This window comes from Lontra canadensis, unplaced genomic scaffold (assembly GCF_010015895.1).
Source record: "Lontra canadensis isolate GAN:19392208 unplaced genomic scaffold, GSC_riverotter_1.0 scaffold130, whole genome shotgun sequence".
Classification (NCBI taxonomy): Eukaryota; Metazoa; Chordata; class Mammalia; order Carnivora; family Mustelidae; genus Lontra; species Lontra canadensis.
The window spans coordinates 3,297,610-3,311,392 of NW_022631124.1; the positions used below are offsets into that span (position 1 = coordinate 3,297,610).

At 34.4% G+C, this 13,783-nt stretch overlaps 1 protein-coding gene across 10 annotated transcripts in view; it reads left to right on the forward strand.

Annotated features, from left to right (window-relative positions):
* Positions 1-13,783, forward strand: part of CCDC138 (coiled-coil domain containing 138) — a 114,979-nt gene that overhangs the window by 63,858 nt on the left and 37,338 nt on the right. For 8 of the 10 annotated variants that reach the window (XM_032842398.1, XM_032842401.1, XM_032842400.1 and 5 more), the window contains 2 exons: positions 4,249-4,441; positions 11,939-12,115. In XM_032842398.1, the coding sequence (XP_032698289.1) occupies positions 4,249-4,441; positions 11,939-12,115 (370 nt within the window). Of the gene's footprint in view, positions 1-4,248; positions 4,442-11,938; positions 12,116-12,859; positions 13,013-13,739; positions 13,751-13,783 lie in introns of those variants that run through there. The other 2 variants (XR_004380836.1, XM_032842406.1) reach the window with 2 other exon arrangements.

Consider the following 13,783-nt stretch of genomic DNA (forward strand, 5'->3'; position numbering starts at 1 on the left):
CTTTTAGTTTTGTTGGCTGTTTCCTTTGCCGTGCAGAAGCTTTTTATTTTGATGAGGTCCTAATGGTTCATTTTTGTTTTTGTTTCCCTTGTCTCTGATGATGTTAGTAATCTAGTTAGTGTCTAGTAGCAAGTTGTTGGGGCCAAGGTCAGAAAAGATGCTGCTTATGTTCTCTAGAATTTTGATGTTTTCCTGTCTCACATTTAGGTCTTTGATCCATTTTAACTTTATGTTTGCATATGGTATAAGAAAGCAGTCCAGTTTCATTTTTCTGAACGTGGCTGTCCAGTTTTCTCAACACCATTGGTTAAAGAGACTGTCTTTTTTCCATTGGATGTTCTTTCCTGCAACGATTAATTTACCGTATAGTTGTGGGTCCATTTCTGGGTTCTTTATTCTGTTTCATTAAATGATGTGCCTGTTTCTGTGGCAGTACCATACTGCCCTGATGCTTTGTAATATAGCCTGAATGAAGTCTGGGACTGTGATGCTTCCCACTGTGGTTTCTTTTTTCACAATTGCTTTGGCTATTCGGGGTCTTTTCTGGTTTCATACAAATTTTAGGATTGTTTTTTCTAGGTCTATGAAAAATGTTGCTGTTATTTTGATAGGGATTGCATTGTGAATGTGTAGATTGCTTTGGGTAGTATAGACATTTTAACAATATTTGTTCTTGCAATCTATGAGCATGGAATGTTTTTCCATTTCTTTCTGTTGTCTTCAATTTCTTTCACCAGTGTTCTATAGTTTTCAGAACACAGATCTTTTATCTCTTTGGTTAGGTTTATTCCTAGGTATTTTATGGTTTTGGGTGCAGTTTTAAATGGGATCAACTCCTTCATTTTTCTTTCTGCTGTTCATTATTGGTATATAGAAATGCAACACATTTTTGTACATTGATTTTATATCCTGCAGATTTGCTGAATTCATATATTAGTTGTAGCAATTTTGGGGTGGAGTCTTTGGGTTTACTACATAAAGTTCGTGTCATTTGTGAAGAATGAAAGTTTGATTTCTTCCTTGCTGACTTGGATGCCTTTTATTTCTTTTTGTTGTCTGATTGCTGAGGCTAGGATTTCCAGTACTATGTTGTACAATAGTGGTGAGAGTGAGCATCTCTGTCATGTTCCTGACCTTAGGGGAAATGCTCTCAGTTTTTTATTTTGGTTAATGTATTTTCAGTTATAAAATTTCCATTTGGTTCTTTATATTTTCTTTGGTAAAACTTTCTATTTCTTTGGTGAAATTTTCTATTTTACATTTAAAAAAATGCATAATAACTAATTTTATCATGGCTGCTTTAAAATGTGTGTCAAATAATTCTAATGTGTTTGTGCTGTTGGTATTGGCAGTTACCGATTTTCATTCAGTTTGAGATCTTCTGGGTTCTTTGTGTGATTAGTGATTTTTTTTTTAATTGAAAACTAGACATTTTGATATTATAAGGCTTCGGGTCTTTATTTTATCTGGCTTTCTATTGACACTGCTTTTGTAGAGGAAATAGAGGATGGCTTCTCTTTATGCCTAGTTAAGTAGGAATCCAGATTCCTCACTAGGCTTCTGTTAATATCTGGGGATCTGGGGGAGTTCTGGTTCCCCAGTAGGCCTCCACTGATACCTCCCTAACTGGGAGGAATGGAAGTGCCTCATTAGTACCCCTCACATTACCTTCATGGACACTTTGTTACTGCCTGGTTGAGGGTAGACGTGTATAGGTTGTCCTTGGAATATTGCTCATCTAGATAGATGTTGGACCACAGATCTTTCTATGGGGTTTGGTTGTATTGTGGTTTTGTCTAAAAGTTTTTTGCGTTGGGACACCTCAGTGGCTCAGTTGGTTAAGTATCTGACTCTTGATTTTGGCTCAGGTCATGATCACAGCCTTGTGAAATTGAGCCCCACATTAGGCTCTGTGTTATGCATTAAGCCTGCTTAAGATTCTCTTTCTCCCTCTGCCCCTCCCCGCTCTAAAAATAAAATTAAAAAATAAAAGCTTTTTGTCTTGCAAGGCCGCTCTTTTCCTAGCCTTTTGGCTTGAGAGAGCAGACTTATGTTAGGGCTTTTTTGTCTGTAGTTTCCAGGTTGCCAGCCTTTTCAGCTCCAAGTCTGAGAAATATGAGACATCAGGAAACTTCTAGAATTTCTAATATTTTCTCCTATTTTTATACCAAGGTTTTAAAACATATACATGTTATCTTTTCCTAATAAGATTAAAAACTTATTTTTTTTTTCATTTGAGTATAGTTGACATACAGTATTACATTAGTTTTGGGTACACAACATACTGATTCAACTTTTCTATACTTATGCTTTGCTCAGATACCAAATGTCACCATATAGCATATTATAGTATTATTGACTATATTCCCTGTGCTGTGCTTATTATTATTATTATTATTATTCCTGTGACTTATTTATTCCATGACTGGAAGTTTGTATCTCCCTCTCACCTTCACCTATCTTGCCCTTCTTCTCACCCCTCTTCCCTCTGGCAACCCATCAGTTTGCTCTCTGTATTTAAAGGTTGATTCTGGTTTTTGTTTGTTTATTCATTTTTTTAAGATTCCGTATATGAATGAAATCATATGGTATTTGCCTTTTTCAGTCTGACTTATTTCACTTAACATAATACCCTCCAGGTTCATCCATGTTGTCACAAATGGCAAAATCTCATCTGTTTTTTGGCTGCGTAATATTCCTGTGTGTGTGTGTGTGTGTGTGTGTGTGTGAATCTATGTATCTATCTAGCTCTGTCTCACACCTTATCCAGTCAGCTGTTGATGGGCACTTCCATATCTTGCCTATTGTAAATAATGCTGCAATAAACATCGGAGTGTATGCATCTTTTCAAATTAATGTTTCTGTTTTCTTTGAGTAAATAAATAATAGTGGGATTACTGGATTGTATGGTATTTCTTTTACAATTTTTTGAGAAGCCTCCATACTGTTTTCCACAATGGTTATACCAATTTACATTTCTACCAATAGTGTCTGAGACTTCCTTTTTTGGATTTAGGTTTATTGACCATATATTTAAATTAGATTACATTTCTTATGCCACTTACTACCTAATCATTGTGCCTTTTGATACGTATAAAATCTCAATGTATCTCTCATTTTATTTTCTTAATTATTATTTTTTTAGAGAGGAGTGGGGGAGGGGCAGAGGGTGAAAGAGAATCTCAAGCCGGCTCCACACTGGGTGTGGATCTCACAACCCTGAGATCATGACCTGAGCCAAGATCACAAGTTGGACACTTAACTGACTGAAACACCCAGGCATCCCTATCTCTCTAATTTTAATATGATGAAATTCTAAAACAAATAGTTGTTATCCATATTTAAATTTCCTCTAAGTCTGGCTCATGCACTCTCATCTGTAGCAGTGTAAAATGGTTTTCCTTTATTTAGTTCTTAAAATATATGTGGAATATCATGCAAGCCTGTATAATTTTAGAAGTATTTACATGCCAGTATTCCTGTTTTGCCCATTGTCTTGTTTTAGTTTATCCACTGTTAGAATAATCCATGGTTCTAATTTTTTTTTTTTTTTGAGAGAGAGAGAGCACAAGCAGGGAGGGGGAAAAGGGAGAGGGAGAAGTAGACTCCCCACTGAGCAGGGAGCCCAATATGGGGCTTGATCCCAGGACCCCAGAATTATGACATGAGCAGAAAGCAGACGCTTAACCAACTGAGCCACCCAGGTGCCCCAGAATTATCCATGATTCTAACCTAGCGTTTTCTTCTGCAGTTGTTGAAAGTTATTAAAATCACTGTGATGGTTTTGATCATAGTAAGCTATAAAGCAGTGAGGCCATAGATAATCACTTTATAAACTAACACTGTAAGTTACACCCAACAATCCATTTGTCAGTAATGGTGGAGAAATGAAGAACCTATAGTGTCTGCTTTTCTGTTCCTTTAATTTCTCTGTGCCAGAAATATATCATGATCCTATGTTCTTAAACATTTTCAAATTGAATCTTGTCTCAATTCTCCTATTTTTACTTAGAAAATTACATTTCCAATTTCTTAATTCTTGTAGACTGCTCATTTCTTTTAGAAAAAGTCATGAATAACTTTAAAAAGTTGTTTATAAAATTACTTCTTTTTAATCTTGTATATTTCTAACCCATTCTTTAATTAGAAAAAAAGTTGACTTATTTTTAGTTTCTATAGTTGATTGTAGTATTTGAAATATATCATGGACATAAATATATATACTAAGATGGTACATATTTTTAACAGCATTCTACCATGACATCAACACTGAGGAGATTGGGTGAAGATATATTCAAAGGAGTAGTAACTAAGGGAATTCAAGATAATTCTTTAGAACATTCAGTGGAGAATAAACCAAAGACAGCTGCTTTCTTTAAGAGCTCCAATTTACCATTGAGATTTTTATCAACTTTAATTGTTCTCAGAACAGTCACCCAAGGTAAGCTTTCACTTGTGTTTATGCATAATTTTTCATAAACAGAAGAGAATACTCATAATGAAGTAATTCTTGCATAGTGAAATATGTTTTCCATTTTTAGAATAAGATTTTATAATGGTGGCACATTACAATAAACTGCTTTTATTTGCTGAATGTGAGAAAGAGGAGTAGTCAGTCTTATTGTTGTCTCCTCCCAGGAGACTTTATTGATTCTCTTAGATCATATTTCCACAGTAACCTATGGTTCTCATTATCATTGCATATACCATATAGTATTGAAATTCCTAGTTCATTATTTTTACTGGACCAGGTGTTGGCAACCTGTAGCCCATTGATCAGATCTGGCCCACAACCTATTTTATAAATAAAGTTTTATTTAAACATATGAATGCTTATTTTTTACCTATTGTCTAGAAACTGTTTTCGCCTCACAACAGAGCTGAGTAGTTGGCAACAGAGACTATATGGCCCCCTAGAAGCCTATATTGTTATGTGGCCTTTTATAGAAAACTTTTATCAGTCCCTACACTGGTTTGTAAGTTAACTAAAGAAAAATATTGCCTTGTTTACTATTGTATCCCCCTGCAACTAGCATAGTGCTTAATGTATAATAATAGTGGATAAGGAAATGAATGAATTAAGAATAATGTTTCAGTCAAAGTCGACCATTTTTAATACAGTTTTGGTATATAGCTATGAGTTCTGTTTTTGGATTACTAAATAGAATTTTTATTAAAGTCATACCAATATAGTGAAACATTAAATATGCCATCTTTTTAGCTTTTCAGTTTGTTAAATTATATAACTCAGTCTGTTTGGAATTTTTTTTAGTGGGAAATGGCAAAAATTTAATTTTACTACTTTCTCTGCAGTGTGTACTGTTTAGTTACACCTGATTATGGAATTTTACAACAACAATAACAAAAAATGAAACTATAACTTGTCTTAGTTTTTCCTTATGTTTATGGTTCTCATAGTTAAACCGACTGAGTGGTAACTGTTTGAAACATCATTTATGAGAAGGGTGTATTAGTCCAAAATAAAGTTGACCACATACCAACATGCATCATAACATCAATTGATAAAATATAATTTGTGTTACTGATAAAACTAGTGCAATACTGATATAAAATAAGAGAGGGAATTAGGTGCTCTCTGTCACCACTTTTGTGCAGTACAGTATTAGACATGCTGACCATCTTCAATAAGCCATTAATAAAAAGAAAGATGAGTATTGGAAATACAGGAAACTCTTCATTGGATACTCTGTATAAAGTGAGGACATTTGGGGCGCCTGGGTGGTTTCAGTGGGCTAAGCCTCTGCCTTCGGCTCGGGTCATGATCTCAGGGTCCTGGGATCGAGCCCTGCATTGGGTTCTCTGCTCAGTGGGGAGCCTGCTTCCTCCTCTCTCTCTGCCTGCCTCTCTGCCTACTTGTGATCTCTGTCTGTCAAATAAATAAAATCTTAAAAAAAAAATAATGAGGACATTTAATGAAACTAGCTCAGAAATTTATTGAATATAATGTGCTGTTGTTCTGGATATTTGTGACCCCACAAGATTCATGTGGTGAAATGCTAACCCCCAAAGATGATAATGTTAGTAATTGGGGCCTTTAGGAGGGCTTAGATCATGAGGGTGGAGCCCTCATGAATGGGATTAGTGCCCCTATAAAAGAATCTCCACTGAGGTCTCCAGCCCTCACACCGTGTGAGGACACAGTGAGAATGAAGGTTCAGGTTGTGAACCAGGAAGTGGGTCTTCACCATGCTGGTGACCGTATTTGGACTTCTCCACCTCCAGAACTGTGAGCAATAAAATTCCTGTTGTGTATAAACTACACAATCTCTGGTATTTATTATAGCAGTCTGATAGAATTTGTGTTTCAGAAAATGAGCTTCAAAGGAAATTCACAAAGTCTGTTGACTTTCAATATTATCATTACCATCTAGACTATCGAACACTGTATAGTGTGCCTACTATGAATATCACTAAGAAACAGCAATAACATATGTAAAAAAAATCTTGTTAATATAAAAAAACAAAAAGTATAAAGTTTGTATATAAATCTAATTTGGTGTTTGTAAACTTCATCTTTTGTGAAATATAATAGGTATAAATAAAGATATGGGTGGGGCACCTGGGTGGCTCAGTCACTAGAGCGTCTGACTCTTGGTTTCCGCTCAGGTCATGATCCCAGGGTTGTGGGATTGAGCCCTGAATTGGGTTCCAAGCTTAGCGGGGAGTCTGCCTGAGATCTCCCTCTCCCCCCCACATTTGCATGCCTGCACACATTCTCTCTCTAAAAATAAATAAAATCTTTATAAAAAAGATATGTTTAAGTAGTAGATGAGTGGACAGGATAATAAAGATTATTGCTAGGTGCCTAGATGGCTTAGTTGGTTAAGCATCTGCCTTTAGTTCAGGTCATGATCCCAGGATCCTGGGATTGAGCCCCAGATTGGACTTCCTGCTCATATTCTCTCTCTCTTGATCTCTCTCTCTCAAATGAATAAATAAAAAACCTTGTTTTCTGCCTTCATTGTAAGGTGCCCTAGAGGTTTATTACATTGAAAGGCAGCTGGTGGATCTCAGTTTATATAATCTTGGGGTAGAGCAAAGTAAGCCAAGTAAGAGAACCAGGAAAGGAAAAAGACATCTATTAACTACAGTTAGGAAAAATGATTATAAGATTATAAGTATAGAGAAAAATAAAAGATACACTGTCTTATGTGCTGCAGCAAATTTGGGAGAACTAAAAATTTACACACAAATCTTAAATCAGAGTAATAGACTTGTCTTAACTCCGGTGAGAAGATATTTCCTATTTATAAAAGAAAGTTATCCATTATAAGATTGATTAAATTTAGTATAAAAAGTAAAGAGAAAATAGCTAAATGTGTTTGGTAATACACATAATATTAAATACTTAATAACCCAAATATATATAAGATAATACTTGGTTTCCTTTGAATAGATAGTGTAAATATGTTCAAAAAGATAATAATATTTGGTGTGAATTTGACACTATAATGCTAAGCCCTTTATAGATTGTCTTCTGAATATTATTATTTCCATATTAGTGGTTATTAGTTTATAGAGGTTAGATATTTATGTCAAGGCCACATAACCAGTATTTGATAGAGTCTGGTTCAGCTCACCTCTATCCATTTCTAGATCCCACCTTCCTGACCTTATTTTATGACTTCCTTAGAGCATGTACTCCTGAGATAAAGAAAGAAATAATAATAAACACTTACATAGCACTTCCTATATTATGGGTTAAGCACTTTATATGTACTAACTCATTTAATCATTATAATAAGGTTATGAGATGTCAGTAATATTGACATCTTAACTTTATAAATGAGGAAATTGAGGCATGGAGAGGTTAAGTCTGCACTTAGTCACTGTGCTACACTGATTCTCCGAAGTAAAATTTAACTGTAAGATACAATTTTTTCCATTATACTCACAAAAATAAAATGACTGAATATAATGCTAAAAGTCTTTTTATTGATAAAATGTATATATTTTCAAATTATAATATTTCAATATGCAGTATTTCAAATTATAATATAGTAGTTCACTTATAAGATTAATATATATTTACCAAAACTGTCTTGAGAAATGTGGGTTATTTTAAGCTTTAACTTTAATTCTCTTAGTTAACATACAGTGTTATATTACTTTCAGGTGTATAATAGAGTGATTCAGTACTTCCATACATCACCCAGTCCGCATCACAACAAGTGCCCTCCTTAATCCCCATCACTTATTTCACTCTATCCCCAGCCACCTCCCCTCTGGTAACCATCACTTTGTTCTCTGTAGTTAAGAGTTGAAACAGGTACAATTTTGATTGTATTGTAGCTTACCATTTTTGACCTGCATTCTGCTTACGGGAGCCACCAAAATGTGTCATAACCTTTAATAAGATTTATTGTGCTGTCTAATAATGATAAAGGGTAAATAATTGACGGACCGGCAATTGGAATCGTGAAGGAAATAAGTTCTTGCAGTGTTGTTAGCATTTTTCTAATCATTGATTGGTTTTTTTCAAATTTATTCCCCACAGTAACCTTATAAGGTAGATGGTATTGTCATTTTTACAAAAGAGCAAACTGAGGGTCAGGCATTTGTAAGGGACTCAGATATTTTCTTGACCCTAAATAACCATCCTTTTAACAGTTTCATCATGAGGACTGTGGAATGTTATATGTCATCAACAATTTTAAGTATGTAGATGTGTAGATCTATGTAGTAGGTACTAATATGTACATACTAGTTTGATCTGTGTAAAGAAATGAGAACTGAAAGGTAAGAATCTTACCTAATAGTATTGTTTTAGGGACAAATTTCTTGTCTAATTAAATGTACTCTCTCTCCTTTTTAGTTGTGTGCATCAGAGCTAGTTCTGGTGTCCTGCCCATCTCAACACTTGGCCCCCAACTTATGTAGATATATATTGCAGATACATGTTTTTGTAAATTATGTACTTACTTATACTTCAGGCCTAAAAAACTGTAGGGATTATTGCCATTCTCAGATAACAGGAACAATATAGGATTAAGAACTTCAGTTTACAGTCAGATAACTAAGGATGAATCTCACCCCCATCACTAGCTATGTGACATTGGGCAGGTCCCTTCTTTTTTGCATTTCACCACAATTTTTAATTTTATTTTTAAGGTTAAAACCAATTTTTAAGGTTAAATGAGAATTAATGTGAAGGTTTAGCAAAGAGTGTGGCATATAGTAAGTGCTACCTGCTAGCATTATTATAAACATTATTATTTAGAATTATCTAACTTCTGAGTTGGTTTTACTTGAGATCAGAATTGAGGTCTGTTAGACTGCATCAGATTTGTATTGCTTCATAATAAACCATCAAACACTTGTTGCTTAAAACAACAACCAGTTTTGGTATAATTGATAACTGAAATTTCTTAAAATATTCTCTTAGAAGTTAAATTGTTATTGATTTTAGAAAATCTTCACTATTAGGGAAATTAAAATAACGATATAACTTTTTTACTTCTCCCTAAAAGGTAAGGCAACATAACAATAAAATCTACCCCCCCAAATTAATTAGGCACAATTTTTTAATTTCACAGATTTGCTGTATCATGTACCACTTATCCTATTTAATCTCAGATGAAGTATTAATGAGAAGTGAAGTAATCTGTGCCAAAAACAGTAGGTGGCACTGTGATAAAAACTTTTGTTTCTGTGAAGAATTGAGTTCAGTGTTCATCTGTACTCTTCTACTGCTTGCTAAATAAACATAGGTTTCTAAATAAGGCATACTTGAACAGAATCTAGCAACTTTGCTTAACCTAAATACACATTTATTTGTAGTGTTTTGTTTTATTTAATTACCAAAATTAAGTATAATAATGGCAGTGTTCTTTGAACTAAATTCTACCAAAAGTAAGAGTAGTGAAGGAATAGATTTAGATTTCAAATAGATTTATTGGAAGGAATAGAAAGAACCGATTGAGGTGCAGATTTTAATTTCGCAAAATTCTTTCATATGTATTTTAAAATATATTTATGTATTTCAGTTCTCTCCTAGGTATTGCACACAGATTATCCTCAGCTTTTCATTCTTTTTTTTTTTTTTAAGATTTTATTTGACACAGAGAGAGAGATTTTATTTGACACAGAGAGAGAGATCACAAGTAGGCAGAGAAGCAGGCTTCCCCCTGAGCAGAGATCCTGATGTGGGGCTTGATCCCAGGATCATTACCTGAGCTGAAGGCAGAGGCTTAACCGTTAACACTGAGCCACCCAAGTACCCCCAGCTTCTCATTCTTAGTAATTAAGCTTTTAAATCATCTTTAGTTTATGTAAACTAAAACAGCAAAGATGAAATGCAACACATCAGCCAGAAGATAGTAAATTTTAATAGGGGGTGGTTCTGTCATATTTTCAATGTATTTTAAAGTATCCTCGAGCCTTATTTAACCAGAAATCATAAGTAGAAAAATTAACTCACTGGTGTTTGAACAGCACAAACAGTTTTTTTTTTTTTTTAATTCCTTTCAGTAGTGTGTTGAAAGAGTTTAGGAAACTGGAATATTCTTGTACAATTAAAAGCACAGTGTAAAATTGTTTTAAGAGTACTGATTTGGGTTGTTTGATGTATTGAAGTGTAACGATATAAGTATCTTAATATCTTGTTTGCATTGATTGTCGCTAAATTGGTGCTACTCAGTCCTGGCTTTACAGGTTTCCCAGTCATCTGTGGAACGTCTTTAAGAAAGTTCCAGGCAAAGATGTGGAGAAAAGGGAGCCTTCGTGCACTGTTGGTTGGAACGTAAATTGGTATAGCCACTATGCAAAACAGGGTGGAGGTTCCTCCAAAAATTAAAAATAGAACTACCATATGGCAAAAAAAGAAAGAAAGGTCCAGGGTTTCTTTAAAAAAAAAAAAAAAAATATATATATATATATATATATATATATATATATACACACACACACACACACACACACCACATTTTATTTATCCATTCATCCATCAATATATACTTAACAGATGCATGTTTATATGTCTTGGCTAATAAGGTAAACTATGGAAATGAAAATGGAACCACTATGGAAAAGAGTATGGAGTTCAACAAAATTTAAAAATAAAACTATCAGATGATCCAGAAATTCCACTTCAGGGTATTATCCAAAGGAACCTAAAACAATAACTCAAAAAGTTCCAGGGATTCTGATGTAGTGGGTGCCATCATAACATTGGCCTTGGCAAAACCATGCTGTGCTAATGGCAGATATATAACACACCAGAGCACATCTAGTCCTGTCGAGTTATCTTTGAATGGCTATTTGATCTTTATTAAGAGACAGAAATCCTCGTTTAAAAGTTTGTGTAAAGTTACATTTTGAAGGAAACACTTAGCAGCAACAAAAAAATATCTCAAATGCTGGGTAAAAATAAAAACACTTTGAAAGCATCTGGTAGTTATCAAATATGAAAAAGTAAACATTACTATGGTCTTTACTATTAAAATCAACTGTTTTCTTGTAATAAAAACAATTTATTGTTATTTTGGTGTTAAAATATGAATGAAATTTATACCCCATCATAGTATAATTTCTCATTTCAAGCATTTGGGTGATTTTTTTTTTTATTTTTAGATTTTATTTATTTATTTGACAGAGATAGCAAGAGAGGGAGCACAAGCAGGGGCAGTGGGAGAGGGAGAAGCAGGCTTTCCATTGAGCAGGGAACCCCATGTGGGGCTTGATCCCAGGACTCTGGGATCATGACTTGAGCCAAAGACAGACGCTTAACAACTGAGCCACCCAGGCACCCCTCAAGCATTTGAGTTCTAACAGATTGTAAATTTAGCCAGTGATCTCTGGTCATTTAATTTTTGTTTCCCTTTTAAATTTAAGTGATGGTATTTTCTTTCTATTGTTTCTGATTACCAGCTACACTTCTGACTGATAATGACAGTTGATTTTATATACTGTTTTTTAGCTGACTACCTGGCTCAGGCATTTGATTCTCTCTGTTTGGACTTGAAGACAGATGAAGGAAAAGTCTTGTTTTTGGAATATCAAGCTGTTCCAGTAATACTAAATCATCTACGAATATCCAGCAAAGGACTACTTTCTAACGTCATTGATAGTTTGCTTCAGATGACAGTGGAATCTAGTAAGTTTTAAAGTTTTTAGATACACAAAGAAATGACAGTCAACGATTTTGTGTTCTGAATGTATAACTATGTATCAGATATATTGTATTTTATAATAGAAATGGTTAAGGAGTATTTTTGACAGTTGTGTAATTGTTATTAATAACATCTCTAAAAGTTATATGTCTAAATTTCCATTAACATTGCACAATTTTCAGTACTCACCTCATCTCATCTCAGTTATGTGAATATACTCTGCATTGTCATTCATGTTTTCAAGCTTCCTTGTCTGTTCTTCCCTGTCTCATCATTCTGACAGATCTAATCCTGTATTCCCTGCTTACTTAGAAGGAGATGTTCAAGTGTGTCCCCATCTAAAGGGAGAATATGACAAAGCCATATTCCTGTTTATTCTTCAACCGTACTGTTTTGTTGGAGGATTGGGGGGGTTGGGAGGAGCACTCAGGTGTATATGGGTCTCCTTTTTTTCATGCATATTTGCAACATTTTGTAGTATGTGGCTTTATTTTTTCTTTTTGGTTTTTATATTGCTGTAGTAAGTTCTTTTAACTTACTATTGATGGTTCCTAATTTAGCCCAGATATGTATGGGGATGTTGAACATAAATATTTTCATTTGCTTTGGTTGGTATTGCTCTTTGAACCTTAAGTAACCCCTTGACTTATAATAAGCAACCATTTTGCCTCAGTAATTCTTTTTCACTTGTAACTTTTCCTCTTCCCTATTCTCCCTTCCTTCTACAGCACTTCTAAAGTGAAATGTTTATGCCTTCCAGAAGGTGGAAACTAAAATTCGAAAGTCATTGCTCATTGTGGTAGTAAGCAGTCTGTGGTACTTGGTGCTTGTGGGTGAATCCCTAACAGCTGGGTGTAAAGCATAGTTCTACTTCTTACTAGGTACCTTCAGCATATGGCTTCACATTCTTAATTCATTTTATATACTTTCTCGTTTTTCTTTTACAACATCCCTATGAGGGATGAGACTGAGGCCTAAAAAAGTCAGGTAACTTGTCCATGGCTTCCATAGTTAGGTGGAGGTAGGACTTAGATTTGAAAAAAATGTTTCTGATTCTAGGTGTAACAAGATACAGTCTACCATTGCACTGTGATTAGGTTTTCTAGAGGCTTTTTTCCTGCCCCCAAATGTCAAATTTTCTCTGACATATTTTATTAATATTTTTAGCCATTTGCAAATGCTAAGATTTTATACTTATAGTTGAGGATATAACTACCTAGTTAAATAATCTTGGGGTTTTATATCTTAACTTACTAATATATGCTATAGAGCAAAAAAGTGAAAAATTAGAAAACTGAGACACAGACACCCAAGATTACTTGTTTAAAGTGGGTAGACTTAAAATTAAGTTTCATAGGATTTTTCTTTCTTTTTAAATTTTTTTTTATTATTTTTTAAAGATTTTATTTATTTATTTGTCAGAGAGAGAGTGCACACAAAGCAGGGTGAGTGTCAAGCAGAGGGAGATCCCTCCTGAGCAAGGAGCCTGATTCAGGACTTGATCCCAGGACACTGGGATCATGACCTGAGCCAAAGACAGATGCTTAACTAACTGAGCCACCCAGGTGCTCCTCTTTCTTTCTTTTTAAAGATTTATCTATTTATTAGAGAGAGAGAGAAAGGGGATGGGGGGAGGGAGAAAGAGAATCTCA